The following is an 18,455-nucleotide window of genomic DNA, read 5'->3' on the forward strand; positions in this document are numbered from 1 at the left end:
TAATGTTTCCTGTGTGAATGCTAATAATAATTATTAGAATAATTAAAATATTGCAAATAACATGAAAAAAGAACATGGCTATTGATGACAAATTGTGTTTAAGTGAGTGAGTTTGATTTGTAGATTCAGATCCCTGGGTGAGCCACAGGACACCTAAATTCAATACCATAATGTTTGTTTGTTTGTTTGCGTGTTTGTTTATTTACTACAAAAGACTGCTCTTACTAATACTACTACAAAGGAGTCTTGTTGTTTTTTCAGTCCTTAAGTGTATCAAGAAACCTAACATGCACTTTGTTTGTCCCCCATGAATAAAGTGGTACTTTTGTTTATGCAAAGAAAAGTTCAAAGGCAGCAGACTGACGACAGAACTGATTTATTAGAGATCTACAATATTAACTGAGAGCAGATCAATGAAAAATCATATTATATGATTCTCATTTGTGTCCCTCAAAGAGCTTGCAGATTATTCTTCAGCCTCCTTTGCCTAAAATGAACAGAAAATGGAAAGAAGAAATAAATAATTTGCAGGACTGATGCAGAAAAAATATGTTGTCATGTATCCATTTAAATCAAAATAGCTGCTGAATTTTATGTAAACTTACTTTTCCAATTTCCCGACTTTTTGCTCTCAGCTTGTTGACCTGAGACTCGGCGATGTCAGCACGCTCCTGAGCTTCTTCCATCTCGTGCTGAACCTTCCTGTACCTGGACAGGTGAGTGTTGGCCTGCTCCTCCTGTGAGGAAATTCAACATCCATCAAGACTTAGGATACAAAGATTTACTGATCCTGGTAATGTTTAAGTTTTTACTATTTTTCTGTTTCTGTGTGTACTGCATGCAACTGTATTTGAGACAACGCAGAAACACTTTTCTGACTCACAGCCTCCTCAGCCTGTCTCTTGTAGGCCTTCACTTTCAGCTGCAGCTTGTCCACCAGATCCTGAAGTCTAATGACATTCTTCTTGTCCTCCTCAGTCTGTGATGCACATGAATTCATGATTGAAATTAATCAATTTGCACCTTTGCATCAGACAACTGTACCAATCAATAGGAAATAAAAATGCTGCCGACCTGATAGGTGAGCTCCTTCACTCTTCTCTCATATTTACGAACACCTTTGACGGCATCTGCTCCTCTCCTCTGCTCTGCTTCAACTTCTCCCTCAAGCTCACGCACCTGAAATATGAACAATATGAACAGTATGCTATTACTGGAAAGATTTTAAAATCAAAATTTTATATGAGATTTAGTAATCAAATTCATCTTTACCCTAGACTCCAGTTTCTGGAGCTGCTTCTTGCCGCCCTTCATGGCCAGATTCTCAGCCTCATCCAGACGGTGCTGCAGGTCCTTCACTGTCACCTCCAGGTTCTTCTTCATCCTCTCCAAATGAGAGCTGGTGTCCTGCTCCTTCTTCAGCTCTTCCGCCATCATGGCAGCCTGAAATGTTGTTGAATTTTATATCACTAGATATAAGCCTATTGTAGTCTAATTTTTCAACTGCTAGAGCACCAGAAATGGAAGAGAAATAGCCTAAAGTACGATGTTTTGCACTGACACGTTATGCACTATGCTTTGTGTTCAGCTACTTAAAAATGCGTCTGGATGACTCACATCAGTGATGGCCTTCTTGGCCTTTTCTTCAGCATTTCTTGCTTCCTGGACAGAATCCTCCACTTCACCTTGGATCTGGACAAGGTCAGCTTCCAACTTCTTCTTGGTGTTGATGAGGCTGGTGTTCTATTATTAGAGAAGCAAAAATAAATGTCTGTGTGTTGAATTATAGAGAAACAAAGTAAGTAAGTACATTCTTGTTTGTAAGCCTTTGAGCAGACCTGAGAGTGCAGCAGTCCCACACGCTCGCTGGCATCAACCAGCTCCTGTTCAGCCACTTTGCGGGCTCTCTCCGTCTGCTCCAGTGCAGCTCTCAGCTCCTCGATCTCAGCCAGCATCAGGTTGTTCCTGCGCTCCACCATGGCAACCTGCTCCTTCATGTCTTCCTGACTTCTAATAGCCTCATCAAGGTGCAGCTGGGCATCCTGAATTGTAAAACATTGAGAGATGTATCAGGAAACACTTTCAGATACTTTCTGAAGCAAGATGTCACAAATGCTTCCGTTGGTATACCTTAAGCTGTCCCTGGACATTTCTCAGCTGTTTCTGGGCTTCAGCTGCCTGGCGGTTGGCATGGCTGAGCTGAATCTCCATCTCATTGAGGTCTCCCTCCATCTTCTTCTTGATTCTCAGGGCATCGTTCCTGCTCCTGACCTCAGCGTCCAAAGTGCTCTGCATGGTCTCAATCACTCTCTGGCTGTTCCTCTTGATCTGCTCAATCTCCTCATCCTTCTCTGCAAGTTTCCTGTCAATTTCACTCTTGACTTGAGTGAGTTCAAGCTGAATGCGGAGAATCTTGGATTCCTCATGCTCCAGGGTAGCCTGTGAACAAGGGTGACCTTTAATAACTGGAGCACAGAACAGTTACTTCATTAAAAATATAGAAACCGAGGCTGAGTCACAGCGAAGAAAAATAGCACAGAGGTGTCATGTCCAGCACCTTTACAAGATGAGTCTGACACAGGTGTGCTCTAAAGCTCTGATAACATTTTAAATCACAGCTGCAGCAGAAACAGGAAAACAACCTTTTTATTTTTACAGTATTTTCGTATTTTGTATCTATACTTCACATTTTTATTTAAATTTGGCCTTCACATCCCCTCCCTTTGTACAATGGCTATGTGTTTTGAACAGGGTAGTTCTATTTAAAAACTATAAGCTATAATGATATGATTGTTTCAATTTTACCTCTGCCTCCTCCAGAGCAGTCTGGATCTCTGTCTTCTCGCCTTCCACTGTCTTCTTTCCCTTCTCAAGCTCATGAATCGTCTTACCGGTCTCACCAAGTTGTTCACTCAAGTCTGAGATCTCCTCTGTAGATAAAGATAAAGTATAAAGTTTCGAACATTAAACAATGTAAAAAAGTAGTAGAAAAATTTCAGATACACTGACTTGGTGTTTAGACTGCAAATTTGTCTTACGTTGCAGGTTCTTGTTCTCCCTCTTCAAGGTCTCCAGTTGGTCCAGAGTTTCTTCATATGAATTTTTCAGCTTGAACATCTCAGTGCTGAGAGAACGAGCCTCTTTTTGAGATCCCTCCAGCTCTGCCTGGCTCTCCTCATACTTCTGCTTCCACTCTGCAAGAACCTGAAAGTACGACAAACAACTGAGTATCTTCTGTTAACTCATGTTACCAGTTAAAATTTTATTTTTATACAAAAATACCTTATCGAAGTTCCTTTGCTTCTTGTCAAGGTTAGCAGCCAAAGCATTAGCTCTCTCCACATCAATCATCAGGTCTTCCACTTCACCCTGCAGTCTCTGTTTTGTCTTTTCCAGAGAGGCACATTTTGCATTCACAGCCTCAATAGATTCCTCTGCATCCTGAAGACGCTGGGCAAGCTTTTTCCTGTTAAAACATACAGTAAACAGGTTTTATGATGATTTACAGAATCAGTGCTTGTGGAAACTGGAAACATTTCAGGACTGTCCATTACTTGGCCTCCTCCAGCTCCTCAGTGCGCTGAATGGCATCAGTCTCGTATTTGGCTCTCCACTGAGCCACCTCACTGTTGGCCTTGGACATTGCACGCTGCAGCTCAGCCTTGGCCTCCTGCTCCTCCTCATACTGCTCTCTGAGCAGGTCGCAGTCATGTCGAGCTGACTGAACAGCATGAGCCAGGGCGTTCTTGGCCTATGATTCAAATCACCTGATTAATATTTGATAGCAATCGTCTGGTGGCCTTTTCCTCTGTGATTATCCTGCTAATTTCAAAGACTGTTACCTTCACTTCTTCCTCAATGTGCCTCTTCAGCTCCTCAATCTGCTGAGTGTAAGCCTGCTTGCCTCTTGTCAGCTGAGAAACAAGAGCTTCTTTCTCCTCTAGCTGACGCGTACATTCACCTAATCAAAGATATTAATAGACTCAGAATACATCTGAACAAAAGTGCAACAGCTAATTTAATAATGTATATTCACATTATTATGCAAGGAATGTTTTGCTCCTGGGCCATCATGTTGAATAGAGATATATTTTGCAGATTTGCAGCTAGAGGTTATGCTGATGTGTGCAATGTGCAGCAAAGGTTTAGGTAGAAGATGGTGAATGGAATAAGGTTGTTAAAAATGGAGGATAAACAATAGGAGGTAGGATAAAGTTTGATTAAGATGTCTTCAGTCTAGTGTAAAACCATGATGCTAGGTGGCGGTATGCCCATTAGGCGTACATGTGGTATTCATTCATCAAGAGCAGCCCAGTTTTTGCAGAATAATGGACACCTCAAAACATGATATTCATACCATTTTCAGTCTGAAGTCTTGCTTTCTGTGCACTCAGGTCGTTGAGCTGACGAACATTTTCATCATTCTTGGATTTGAGCTCACTCAGCTGATCTTCTAATGTCCTGCACAACTTCTCAAGATTTGACTGGAAAAAGAAAACATTTATTAGTATAAAAGTACTACCATTATTATTTTTTACTCCTTGTATGAAAATTTAGCACTCTCAACCTTTGATTTGGCGACGGCCTCCATATTGCTGCTGAGGTCATCAATCTCCATCTTGTACTCGCTTTTCTCTTTCTCCAGCTTCTGTTTGACTCTCTGGAGGTTATCAATCTGTTCTCCCAGCTCTGCCACGCTGTCAGCTTGCTTCTTGCGGAGAGCTGCGGCGGTGGCTTCATGTTGCAGGGTGGACTCTTCCAGGTCACGACGCAGCTTCTGAAACTCGGCCTCGCGCTTCTTGTTCATCTCGATCTGAGCAGCTGTTGCTCCACCAGCTTCTTCCAGTCTTTCGCTGATCTCCTCAAGTTCCCTGGAGAGGTCAGACCTCTGCTTCTCAACCTTGGCCCGAGCAGCCCGCTCAGCTTCAATCTCTTCCTCCAGCTCCTCAATACGAGCCTGAAACACACAAAGTTCAATTAAAAATCGCTCAAAATATTTGAATGTTCCTATTGCCTTCGGCTAATGCTTCTAATTATACCTGAAGTTCCTTTATCTTTTTCTGTAGCTGGATTCCAAGAGTCTGCTCATCCTCAATCTTACCCAGGAGCTGACTTATCTCAAAGTCCTTCCTGGAGGGGACAGAATTAATTCAGCATGTTATAGTTGCATTTAAGTAGTGCCTTTCATGAAATATTCCAGTTCAAGAAGGTAATGTAGATGGAGGGATAGATGGAGTTTGTTTAGTCTTACTTCTTTATTTTCTCATCAGACTGCTGCTTGTCATTCTCCAGATCCATAATGGATTCCTGGGCCAGTTTCAGATCTCCTTCAAGCTTTCTTTTTGCTCGCTCGAGATCCATACGGAGCTTCTTTTCTTGCTCCAGGGAACCTTCAAGCTATCATCAAAGCAGATGTTTCACAAAATAAAAGTTATAATTTTATAGATTTTCAGAAAATCACCACTTTTGATCATGTCTATGGTCAGATTTTTATGGAATAGCCATTTATTGTATTTACATTAAGTAATTACCTCATTATATAAATGTTATTATTGTTAGCAACTTTAACTTCAACTTTTAAATGTAGATTACTCACGTCATCCACTTGTTGCTCCAGCTTGGTCTTGGCTTTCGTCAGAGTGTTGACTTTGTCTTCCTCTGCCTGCAGATCATCAAGGGTTTGCTGATGGGCCTCTTGGAGGGCTTTTTTCTCTTTTGTCAACTTGGCAATGGCCTCATCTTGAGAAGCCATTTCCTCTGTAAGGTTTTTGACCTATGAAAGTTTACATGAATTTTGATTTACAACAAGTTTTTAATCTACACTGAAGTGAAAATAAATTATTCAAATAAATGATGGTTAAAAGGCCTATCTTGTGACCTTGTTCTCAGTGGCGTGTTTCTCCTTTTCCACTTTGGCCAGGGTGAGCTCCAAGTCATCAATATCTTTCTTCAACTCAGAGCACTCGTCCTCCAGCTTCCTCTTCTTTGCTGTCAGCTCAGCATTCATTTCCTCCTCATCCTCCAGTCTCTCAGCTGTCTCTTTGAGTTTGGCCTCAAGCTGGATTTTTGCTTTAATGAGCCCCTCACACCTTTCCTCTGCATCGCTGAGGTTTTCACCTTCCTAAAAGTCCATGCAAATTGCCAAACCGTTAATTAATGTAGGATATTTATTAGACATGCACAGGCGTTGTGCTGATCCAACTTACAGACTGCACTTGCAACAACAGGTCATTCTTCTCCTGGAGCAGAGAAACCATCTTCTCCTCCAGTTCTTTCTTTTTAGCCAGAGCCTTTGTTAGGTCCTCTTTGGTCTTTTCAAAGTCCTCTTTCATTTGGGCCATTTCTTTTTCAGTCTCTGCACTCTTCAGGAGAGGCTTAATCTTGAAGTACAGCTTCATCCATGGCCAGGTTTTGACATTCATGAACGAGCGGATGTTGTACTGGATGGCGTAAATGGCCTCTCTGACAACAAACAAAGAGAAAAGTTAGAAAATCATTATTCTAAAAATCAAGTTCCAGACTGTAAACACATGAACACATACAGACAAATTACCTCCTCTCCATCATCTTGACAAACTCTCTCCTCATTAGGAAACCTCTGCAGACAGCCTGAGTCATTGTGACCAGCTCAGCCAGTTTCTCATCTCTCATTTCCTCCAGAGTACCCAGCAGGCCGGCTTTGAAGAACACCTGAGAGTCAATAATTATAATTATTTTTAGGTCATTAATTATTGATGATAGTTTATACGTCTTTGCAAACAGCCTTGTACAAGGAGGTGTTTTTACTCTACCTTAGTGTGGCCAAACTTGTACTGAGTATGGTCCACATCGATGGATCCCAGCAGTTTTTCTGAGGCTTTCTTGTTGTCAATGAATTGGCCTTCTGGGATGACACTAGCATTCAATACTTTGTATCTAAAAGTAAAGATTTCATTCAGTTATACGTACTAGCTTGAAGAGAATAAACATGTTTAAATTACAGTCAAGATTTTATTTCTGCTACCTCTGCTTGAAGTCACCATACTGGATTCTGCTAGGGAAACCTTTCCTGCAGATTCTGATACCTTCCAGCACACCGTTACACCTCAGCTGGTGGATGACCAGGAAGTTTTCCATGAGACCTATGACATGAAATCGAAATCCAATGTATATTGAAACTATAATTGATATAAAAAAGGAATATTGCAGTAATTGCACGTGAAAAATCTGCATATGTCCTTCAATAAAAAAATATTTTATAAAAATTATACATAAGTAATAATTAGTAATTAATGTAAAATTCTTCAATAAATGGCAAACTTTAATAGCCATCAACACTGAGATAACATACCTGGTGTCTTTGATTCATTGGGAATCAGACAGCGCACAAAATGAGGATGTGTGCTCCTCAAATTTGTCATCAGCTTGCCCAAATTCTCCTGTAGAATTAAAAGTATATTAAATTAACAAAATGCACTAAATTAGTGCAACAAAGCACTTAAGTCATTCCTTCATATCTTACCCTAAACAATGCAGACACAGTCTGGAAGGAACCACCCTTCTTCTTGCCACCTTTCTTGCCGCCACCCTCAGCTTTCAATGGAACAACAATTACATTGAAATGATTAGATTCAACACAGGTTTTAACATGACGTAATGTAGAATCAGGTAACAGCATGTACCTTCTGCTGAGGCGTGGGATGCATACAGGAATGCCAGCAGTTTGACTGAAGACTTCTGGTAGAGCTGAACCACTGAGTCATTCAGGGGGTCCTTGTTTTTGTCGAGCCATCCGTTGATGTTGTAGTCAACAGTGCCAGCATAGTGCACCAGGGAGAAGTGAGCCTCAGCTTTGCCTTTGGCAGGCTTTGGCTTCTCAAAGGACTTGGTTTTACCAAGATGCTGGTCATACAGTTTGTTCTTGAAGGTGATGTCTGTAGCCTTAGGGAACATGCACTCCTCTTCAAGGATGGAGAAGATGCCCATTGGCTGTAAGCGATAACACAAATATCACAAAATTTAAATCCTGTACTGTCTGAGCATGTTGAGGATAATTATTTGTACTATTATTTTATTATTATTACCTTCTCAATAAGCTCAATGCAGGCAGCCAAGTCCATACCAAAGTCAATGAACTCCCACTCAATTCCCTCTTTCTTGTACTCTTCTTGCTCCAGGACAAACATGTGGTGGTTGAAAAACTGTTGCAGTTTTTCATTGGTGAAGTTGATGCACAGCTGCTCCAAGCTGTTGAACTGGTTTCAAAGAGAGGAATGTGGAGTAATTTAATATTAATTTGTAACAAGCCAAAGTTACAAGAAATTGCATCACCAAACTTACATCAAAGATTTCAAATCCAGCAATGTCGAGCACACCGATGAAGAACTGTCTTGGCTGCTTTGTGTCCAACATCTCATTAATTCGGATGACCATCCACAAGAACATTTTCTCATAGACAGACTTGCAAAGAGCCATCACTGAATTGTTGACCTGATTTTACAGATACAGCAATGATAAAACATTAGTTAGGATGTTGTAAGAATGAAGAAATGATACAAAGTTTTCAGGCATTACAGAGGCTATAGAGGTATGGCCCACAGGACCGTGTGTTAACATTTTACCTGAGGCACAGTCTGACCCTTGGTCACAAACTCATTTCCGACTTTCACCCTTGGGTAGCACAGAGCCTTCAGTAGGTCCGCTGAGTTCAAGCCCATGAGGTATGAGATTTTATCAGCAACTGGGAAAAAAAGAGAAGATTGAGAGTTGTAATTTCATAGAATATACAAAAGAGAATAATACATAACTTTTCACAAGGTGCTGCTTTTAATGAACCACAAAAAAGTGAAGTGCAACACACCCTCAGTGCCGTCAGGTTCAGCCTGCTCTTCACGCTGCTTCTGCTTGAACTTCATTGCTCCATGATGCATCACAGCTCCAGTCAGCTTGTACATGCTCATCTTCTCTTCTGCAGTGAAGCCCAGGATGTCAATGGCAGTCTGTGAGTATTCAAAGAAAATAAACTCATAAGTTCTGCCCTCAGGAACTATAAAAATAAAATAATGTTTACAGATTTGATCATTTTCTTACATCCGTAGCAATGAACTCCTCAATGTCATTGATACTCTTGACAGTGATTTCACCCTGACTGATCATGGGATAGTCGTATGGGTTGGTGGTGATGAGGAGAGCCTCTGACAAAAGAAAGCACACGTGATTCATTCTTGTAATCTAATATACTGTAGAGTACACAGCAGGTAATGAATGATCTTTAAAACTCAAAAGAATGTCTCACCTATCAGCTCAGGTTTGTGGCCTGTCATCAGCTGATAGAAGATGTGGTAGCTCCTCTCAGCAGACAGCTGGAATGTCACTCGAGACTTCTCCAGCAGATCTGTCAAGCACACAGTTAGACACCAGTCAGCAGAAGGTACAAAACCAAAACTGAGGTATCTGCATCATCATTTCCAGCCTTACATGTTTCAATATCTGCTGACGCCAGCTTGCCAGTTGTTGCGAAATGGATTCTGATGAATTTACCCTATTCAAAAGAAGACTGTAGATTAGAATGATAACTTCTGGCATTCTCATATTGTTTAAAAAGACTCAGGTTAACAAACACTTACAAAGCGGGATGAGTTGTCATTCCTTACGGTTTTGGCATTACCATAAGCCTCCAGAAGGGGATTGGCTGCAATGATTTGATCTTCAAGTGACCCCTTCATTCAGAAAAGCATCCAGGTGAAAACAAAAATGAATACCTACATACCTGATGGCCCAAAATCACATTCTTTATGTCAATATCAGCTTTGAACCCACAACACATATTCATTTACCTGCATTTTTCCAGGAGCTGCATCTGCTTTCTTTCCTCCAGCCACTGCGATTGTCGCAAAGTACTGGATGACACGTTTGGTGTTGACAGTCTTTCCTGCACCAGATTCTCCTCTTTGAACATAAAAACAGGTCTAGATTTAGCACCAGAAACATCTTGATTTAGGTGAACTGAACAAACAGTGAAAGATGTTCATTCCTATACATTCTTTAGTTTATGTTAAAAAATACAGTGTGCCGAAACATTTCTCCAACATGCAGTTGTATCGATTTCAGAATTACTTAAAATTACTAAAATTATGGCATACTTACGTGATCAGGATAGACTGATTCTCACGGTCTGTAAAAAACACATTTTCATATTATTTACAGGTTTGGTAAGTTTCAGTGTTTCCCATGATCAGTTTTTAAAGTTAACATTTGATATACACTGTGATTGTTGCTCTCTTCTCAACTGATAGTGTTTTTGCATTTAAAAACGTGCAATGTTTTCTTATACACACCTGTAAGCATGAACTGATAGGCGTTATCAGAGATGGAGAAGATGTGGGGTGGAGCCTCAATCCTCTTTTTGCCTCTGTATCCTGATACAACCACTGAGTCGTACACTGGGAGCCACTTGTAGGGGTTCACAGTGACACAGAACAGCCCTGAGTAGGTCTGTGGAGACAGAGAGGATTTTTACCACCACACATCTTCTTGTAGTCATGTTTTTATCTACTGATGTGATGATCAGGTCAAACTCACGTAGATCATCCATGCTGCATAACGCTCTTTGAGGTTATACAGCACAGAAGGCTCGCTGAGGTGGGTCATCATGGCCATGTCCTCAATCTTATCGAACTTAGGAGGATTCATGGGGAAGATTTCTGTATCTTTTACAGTGATCGACTGTTACAGGGACAGAAACAACACAGGACTTCAATTTGTACAGTAGACTGGTGGTGAGAGTGAGATGGTAAGTATATTCACTATTATTTGTTACAGCCAGTGGTTATGATTTAAAAAAGCACAACAAAAGATCAGTTTACATCAGTTTTTACTTTTCCCTTAAGGGGTTTTTTATATTAGGAATTATAGTGCTGAACATATTTTGTATTTCAATCACAAGATTTGTACATTATGTCAGCATATTTTTAACAAAAGCTTTTTCAAATGAATTGTCTTCCTTAGATTAAACAGAGAAAGAAAACAGCACTCAGAGGAGCACACAGCCTGTCCCACTGACCTATCGTTGTATATAAAGTGATGTGAACTAAAAATTGCTTCAGAAGATAAAACTGTGTTGCATTTTTTTCCACTGCCATCACTCTCACCTTTCCACAGAGTGTCTCCACTGTGGCTTTGCCACCCTCTTTCTTAACAAGTTTCCCCTTGAGATACATCTCATTGGGTTCAGTCACAAAATACGCTGTTTTAGCATCAAAGGGAGTGTTTTGAGCTTCAATTCTCTCTCTTTCTGGCTTCCGGAGGTAAATGGCAGCCGGGCCAAAACACTCCATTTCTCCGTCCCCCATGGTGACTCTTTACTGCAAGTAAGTAAAAACAGGACAGCAATTTGCATCTTCGCTCATGATGGTACTTCATTATAGAACAAAAGTTAAGTGCTGTTTAAGCTATGATGATGAATGTTACGCTCTGATGAAGAACAGAACAAAAAGGATAATGTTATATTTTAATTGTTTATGTTTAGCACAAAAACAAAATTTACAGTTTGACATCACTGTTACATTTTACATTAACTGTATATTATCTTTGATATATATTTTGATGCCATGACTTCTTACATGTGCTACTAAATCCTAGAAAGCATCAGACATCAGTATCAGAGTGAGATACACACCATTAGCTGTTAATTGATTTGTTAACCATTGCATTCAAAGTAAAGGTTTAATGAACACGTAGACATCATATAACAAAGTCTGACTTTTTACATATACTCAGCTACTGATTTTAAATGTCTGTAGACAAATTAAAGAGTCATAAAATAAATAAATTACCTTCTTTCCTCCCCGCAGAAGAACAGATACTGATGGTTTAATAAGGGTTCTAAAGATAGAAAGAAGTAGTTTCAATTAATAACTGTACTAAATCTATTTCATAATGCAAAATAAACTTACTGTACACTGATGTCCTGGCATGCAAACAACAGTTCTGTATTCACGTTGTGGTGTCTGGCAATAATTTGTCATGCCCTGCATTGTTCACTAAGCTGCTGGTTTTCCTCCTGCTAATAAAAGACTTCAACTCACTCACCTTGACTGGTCGCCTGTCAGTCCTTGGGGGTGTCCAGCCTCCCTTCTTATATAGAGAGATCAGCGTTCACTCAGCAGACATGATTTGCTTTATTTGGTCATGTACTTTTACGCTCTCTGCTTGAGTATTTTTGCTTCTAATCTGATATCAGGTGTCTTTTGTCACAGATGATTAATCACAAACTCCTGCACGTTCACACTCACTGGATCACAGAGGCAGGTTTTAGAGAATTAGGAGAATTTTAAATGGGAAATAAACAGAAAGACTTGACTTTGACTGGCATAAATGATTATTGTAAATTAGTGTGTGCAAATGGCAAAAGCTCCTTATTGGTGTCATCACCAAATTAACGTTATCAAAAATACAAAAAACATTTTCCCAGTCATTCATAAGATAATTAACCAGTATGATCTGTTTGAAATAGAAGCAGCAATGTGCTTAAGGGGCTACAAGACATTTGTCTCATTAACTATTTTACTGGAAGAGTAATGGTGCCACACAATAGACACAGTTAAACTAGAGACTGAATAAAGAAAGATATATATAAATAGATCAAGACACTTAGAATGTAGCATTTTTTTAACCTTGTGTAAATATTGTTCTGGCAGAGATATTGGTTACTGAAGATCAGACATTGTTCTGGTCTTTACGATAATCTCCTTAATGCACCTTGGCACTGCAGAGGATCCGACTTTAGCCGTGGAGAAGCTCTCATATGACACTGGTATTCTGTTGCAGAAGCCTTGCAAGTCTTTCCTGTGACAAAGGAGCAGGATTGAGCCTAACAGTTGCTAATCTAAGAACCTGTGAAAATGATGATACGTCATGATAGCAGAAACACTCGCTGAGCTCTGCGTTTTATGAAATCCCAAACTTAATTAGATTTGTTCTGTAGGGACGAAGGACAATAGAATGAAGAACAATACTCATATTTATAGCACTTTAATTTCCTCTGTTGTCGTCCTTCTGTTCAGATATTTATGTATCCAGTAAAACATAACTTGTCAAACAAATGGGGATGGCATTTGGAGGTCCTTTCATACAAAAGTCCATCACAAAGCACTGTAGATACTGTTATACCAGTCTCATCAAAAGTTCAGATTTTGGTGCAAGCATCACAAAATGTTACTTCTCATGATCTTATTTTACAATATTTCCATATCAAATATTGTATTTTTATACAAAAACTGCAGCGAGAAACTCTGCCAGCACAGCGTGATGACAGGAACAATCACTTTGAATGATAATAATGGCTGCCAAAGTTTCCAATTATCTCATTATAACAACTAATGGTGGCAGTCATAGAGCAGAGCCTGTGTTTAAGTTAATGTGATAAGATTACAAACACCACACCAACACTGACACACACTCTTGGAGTTAGAAATGTATGACATGGGGCAAAGTAACAATTTTGTATTCCTCAAATCACTGGTTCTCAAACTATAGTACATTTACTACTGGTGGTATGCAAGCAGCCGAAACTTTTTTTTTTTTAATTAAAAAAAATTATTCAAAAACACTACTATCAAAATATTACAAAACTGTGACAATAATACAATAATACAATAATAATAGTAATATCAGCCTTCTACGTAAACACGTCAATGTACTTGCGCATGCATACATCCATTATGAGTTATGAGCTAAAATGTGATGGCAAGATGGAGAGTGGAGGTTAAATGGTTCAAAAACACTTCAATCGTGGCTCCAAATGGAAACTATTGGGAAGAGAAGTGTGGACCAGAAGGACCCCTTTTCCACCAAATGTTGAGGATTCAACAGTCAACAATAAATAATCTTCTCATTAGGAATAAACCTGCCGGTCTTATCAGGAATAAACCTGACGGTCAGCCAATGCTACTGTATTTTAACAATATTCATAATGGTGGTATTTGGAGGCCCTAATAATTTCTGAGGTGGTATTTGGAGTAAAAGGTTTGAGAAAAACTGCCTTAAAGCATTACAAATGTCTGCGACCCTATTGAGCATTCATTAACCTCATTATAACACTTAATAAATGGTTTTGAACACACTATTATATGTACATACATACTATTATATCATGTAGATGTACATGAGTGTTTAACTAATTAAATGACTGTATTTTACAAGAGCAATAACTCCTCCTGTGGGCAGTCATACAGTAGCAGCCTCTCAGAACCAGCTGGATTTATCCATTCAGATAATCAAGAGCCTGCCATGGACCAGCTGTAAGTAAATATAGTTCTAACTACTGTATTCATAGGGGAAGTAATAATTCTTGACATTAAACATTAATTGTGGACATTAATAAACACTTTAAATGTCCTTATAGCTGCTTACAACTACATTAAAGTGTCTTATAAGTATGTTGCTTATAAATGTTATATAGTGAGACTTAAAATAAAGTGTCTGTCATTTCTTTTTAAAGTTTATTATACACATAACGTGTATGTTATTGACACACAGTTGAACTACATAACACATGACATTACAGACTTTTGCATAAGCAAATGGTGCTTAAAAGTTAAAAAAAATAAAAATCTCTTTTCTGCCATATTTTTTAAAAAAAAATCTCTGGGAACAGAACAGATTTGACCAGGTATTATTTGAACTGATCTAATAAAAGCAGTCCTGTTTTTAGACCAATGACATATTATCCCAAAAAATCTTTGCAATTACTGAGGAATAATTTGGGCTCCACAGCCGTATTGGCCTGATCATACAGACAGGTGAAGACTGCATGGGGTCCTGTTCTATTTTTGTACACATTACTTTCAAGCAAGTCTTCAGTCTGGGTCATTTATTTGTGTCTTTGTCAGGATTTTACCAGTGTATTCATGCTCTTTCTGTGTCTTGTGCCATACAAATACACTTGAACTTGAACTACATAATGTCTGAAAGGTGAAGGGAGCCTGTGTGGACTCGCTATTTGTTTTGATTTGGATCATGTGATGGAAGGAGGTATGCAAACATTACCATCTAATTTAGTACTCTCACAAGTTTAAGTGTCAGTACAGTCAGTTTAAATACACTTAAACCTACTTTTCATCTTGTTGTAGATAAAAAAAAATCAGTAAGTTTAGAATTTAATAAGGCAGTAATAAACTTTAAAAAATTATGATTTTTTTTATCTAAATGTAATTTCTCTAAATAATAATACATTAAAGTAGTTAGTGCTGTTGCTATGTTTATACTGTCTGGCCACTGATGTACATTTATTCAGATTAATTCTTTATTGTCCTCCAGAGAGGACATTTTTCACTGTTTATACACTAAGGTTATATTTAAAATAAGGTATAAATAAACAAGAACATCTAATAACACAAAAATGACCCAAGTATTGCCCAGGTTATTGAAACAGTTGAGTTATAGCTGAGAGCACAGATTGGTTGTCTGTATCTGAGACCAGACAAGAGGATACATGACATTTAGGGAGCTGTCTAGAGGTGAAACAGTGTAAGGTTTCCATTAATTCCCTACTGTCAGTGCTCTAACACAGTATGAAAAAAAATTTCACCCATGGTCGCCCTTAAAAGCTCATACAAGTGAGGTCTGGTTTTTGCTGTGGTTTATGGTGGTGTGATAATCCTAGAGCTCAGACCGATGACAGAGGTGTCCACCCTAAAAGGGGTCGTCTGGCTGGGTCTAGTGGATGCCAAAGGGCTTTAGCTTTCTAGGGACCGTCTCTGAAATCTGATATTATGAACATTGTCACACTGTCAGTGCCACAGCAGACAGACACTTGCAAACTTTTTTAATTTTTAAACTTCATGCTAATTTTTTGGACCACAAACACATACACACCGAGGGTTTGACATGTACAACAGCATGGTGTTGTTTCACAATTGACTATGTTTCACACATACACCTGTGTTTGCAAACATGATCCACACAGACCTACTGTACTACAGCATCCCTTCAGCTCTAACATTGTCACATGGGTATTTATAGGTTGTGTGAATTAATTATGTATTTGTGTTGACTCAAATTGCTGCTTGAGGGACAAAGGAAGAATTTTGAATTCAACAGAATTTAACTGATATTTAGTTTATACCTCAATTACACTGATTGTGGGTTCGAGATTTGCACACAAATGCAAAATGAAACTGAAGAAACTGCAAATTGAATTTAAAAGGAGAAAAACTCTGAAGTGTTGTGATTTAAACTGGATTTGAATCAAAAATTGTTGATTCAATTAATGTGTAAATTCTACCATATATCAGCCTGAGGGTTGCTTATTACTGAGAGCAAATTACTTTTTACATTTTATTGGTTAATGCAACAAAAGTTTACTTACATTTGTTATCATTTAGCAAAATTGGCAATGTAGATACAAGATAATGAACAACATGAAAAGCACATTGTCTCCACCCTACCCGACATTGCTCATGGAAAACTAAAACTAAAAACTTCAAATGCCTCCTGAAAAATGATACTAAGCAGTCTGTTTCCTTACATTATCCCTCCTATTATAACTTCCCATACATTTGACCAAATTTTATTACTTTCAGCCTCCAGCATATCAAATTACACCTCTGCATTTCTGACAGTTTAACCATTCAGCGGGGGGCCTCAGACGTTGACCCTCTAATCTCCCCTTTGTGCTGCCGAAAGTCAAATGTTTAAACACAACAGACAGCTTTATCTGCAGGTCGAACCCCTGCGGTCTGATGGTTTTGACCCTGCTACACCGCATATTCAAGGAGCTATATCGTGCATAATAAAGTGTTCTGGTTTATTTTTCGGAGGGACAGTAAACTCCATTGTCCAGTGTAGAATCAGCAGTTAACAGGTGATTAGATTTGTGTCTCTAAGTTTTTTGGGATGGCACTTGTCTTGTCTCGAGGGTGCAGATGTATTTTTAAACCCTTTCTTTAAATGGTCTTGTACTGTGTGTCCTGACAGATGAACTGAAGACAAGGCCAGGCTTGTAGCTTGACCTTCCCCTAAGTCAAGTGTTTGTTCCCCATATGCGGCAAGAAGGGGATCATGTTATATGATGTGTAGTAGGTTGCATTCTTTCCTTGTTGAAAGAGGACACTGATGGGGCAAGGGCATTAGAAGCTAAATACTGAGGGCTTCACACCCTACAAAATAGGCCTATATATTCAATAAAAATGTGATACTTGATCTCTTATGCTCCTGGGTGTGCTTATTTGGAAGAAATACAAATATAGCTGTCTCCTCAGCAATGTTCTCATAGCTCAGCCATTTGTCACTGCCTCAAGTCTGTGGAGCAACCTTTGATATAAAACATTCACTTCCTTGGTGGGCCAAGACTCCTGCTGGACAAAAGGGCACTGTTATTTACAACTCCCAAATGTGAGTGCAGTTTTTAAAGTGAAATTCAAATATAACAGGCCTACTGATCCTAATAACAGGCCTACTGATCCTAATATCAATATCATAGTTTTAAGATTTTTCAAAAATCTTATTTATCTTTATTTACTGTATGTCAAATCTTACTGTATCAGCTTTCTGCAGCAGAAACTGCCAGCACTGAGCCAACATGTTTGATACCACATAAATGAACACAATTTTAAGGGTTAATAATTAATAAAACAGAATAAATTACTACTTTTTCATATTTGACACTCAGAGGATCTTCCAACAAGTCTTAGGTCTTAAATAAAAGTAATAATAAAAAGGAATATTAAAATACAATATGGGAATAATGATGTATGATACATAGTCACTATATAAAGTACTGTAGAAAAAGAGTCGTTAACTGATAGTGATAACATCGTCTATCATAGTACTTTTATACTACAATATAGCTTTAAAGAGTGAATTTTTCTTTACTTTTCTTCTTGTAGAGAACTAATCAAACTAATCTAATTGGTCCTGTTTTCTAATCTGTTTTAAGCTAATTAAAGGTCCAGGGTTTAACATTTAGGTGGATCTACTGGCAGAAATGTAATATAATATTCATAGGTATGTTCTCATTGTGTATAATCACCTGAATATAAGAATCGTTGTGTTTTTGTTACCTTTTAATTAGATGTTTTTATCTACAGACACCGCAGCCTGCCATGTTGAGTTTCTCCTACCACTTCACAGCCCGTTCTCATTCCCAGGCTGTTAAATACTGATGCCTGTAGTATTCAGTTAGTTATAATCTGCGACTTCACCGCTAGATGCCACTAAATCCTACACAGTATTGCCACAGAGCAGCCTTGCTCACTGATTTGCATTGTTGCCCGTAATGCTGCATGCAGTGAGACACCAGCAAGCAGAAAGTCGTGATGCATTTTTGGTGAAACAGTTCCAAACCCTGGATAAGATTAAATATTTTTATTTTGTGACTCAGAAATTTTAAGTATAACTACTACACCTATGTAATAAGTCACCACAGGGAACTATTAACTACTTAATCATTTAGAGGAACATAGAGGCCAACTGAT

The 18,455-nt window shown here is 38.7% G+C and overlaps 1 protein-coding gene across 1 annotated transcript; it reads right to left on the bottom strand.

Annotated features, from left to right (window-relative positions):
• Positions 1 to 360: 360 nt before the first annotated feature.
• LOC127371443 (myosin heavy chain, fast skeletal muscle-like) lies at positions 361 to 11,868 on the bottom strand. Its single transcript, XM_051414250.1, has 40 exons — positions 11,814 to 11,868; positions 11,130 to 11,342; positions 10,561 to 10,704; positions 10,317 to 10,473; positions 10,126 to 10,153; positions 9,816 to 9,927; positions 9,606 to 9,698; positions 9,457 to 9,520; positions 9,275 to 9,373; positions 9,070 to 9,173; positions 8,840 to 8,978; positions 8,601 to 8,719; positions 8,320 to 8,469; positions 8,064 to 8,234; positions 7,662 to 7,968; positions 7,502 to 7,572; positions 7,331 to 7,418; positions 7,004 to 7,121; positions 6,792 to 6,915; positions 6,554 to 6,690; positions 6,207 to 6,462; positions 5,879 to 6,121; positions 5,597 to 5,773; positions 5,252 to 5,397; positions 5,040 to 5,130; positions 4,568 to 4,957; positions 4,358 to 4,484; positions 3,843 to 3,961; positions 3,555 to 3,751; positions 3,283 to 3,466; positions 3,039 to 3,204; positions 2,806 to 2,930; positions 2,131 to 2,439; positions 1,839 to 2,042; positions 1,618 to 1,743; positions 1,273 to 1,443; positions 1,075 to 1,179; positions 884 to 979; positions 606 to 737; positions 361 to 487 (listed from the first exon to the last, which is right to left on the bottom strand). The coding sequence occupies exons 2-40, from the start codon at positions 11,328 to 11,330 to the stop codon at positions 467 to 469; spliced, it is 5,811 nt and encodes a 1,936-aa protein (XP_051270210.1). The 5' UTR covers positions 11,331 to 11,342; positions 11,814 to 11,868; the 3' UTR covers positions 361 to 466.
• Between the last annotated feature and the right edge of the window lie 6,587 nt (positions 11,869 to 18,455).

Source organism: Dicentrarchus labrax, unplaced genomic scaffold (assembly GCF_905237075.1).
Source record: "Dicentrarchus labrax unplaced genomic scaffold, dlabrax2021, whole genome shotgun sequence".
In the NCBI taxonomy this organism is placed as follows: domain Eukaryota; kingdom Metazoa; phylum Chordata; class Actinopteri; family Moronidae; genus Dicentrarchus; species Dicentrarchus labrax.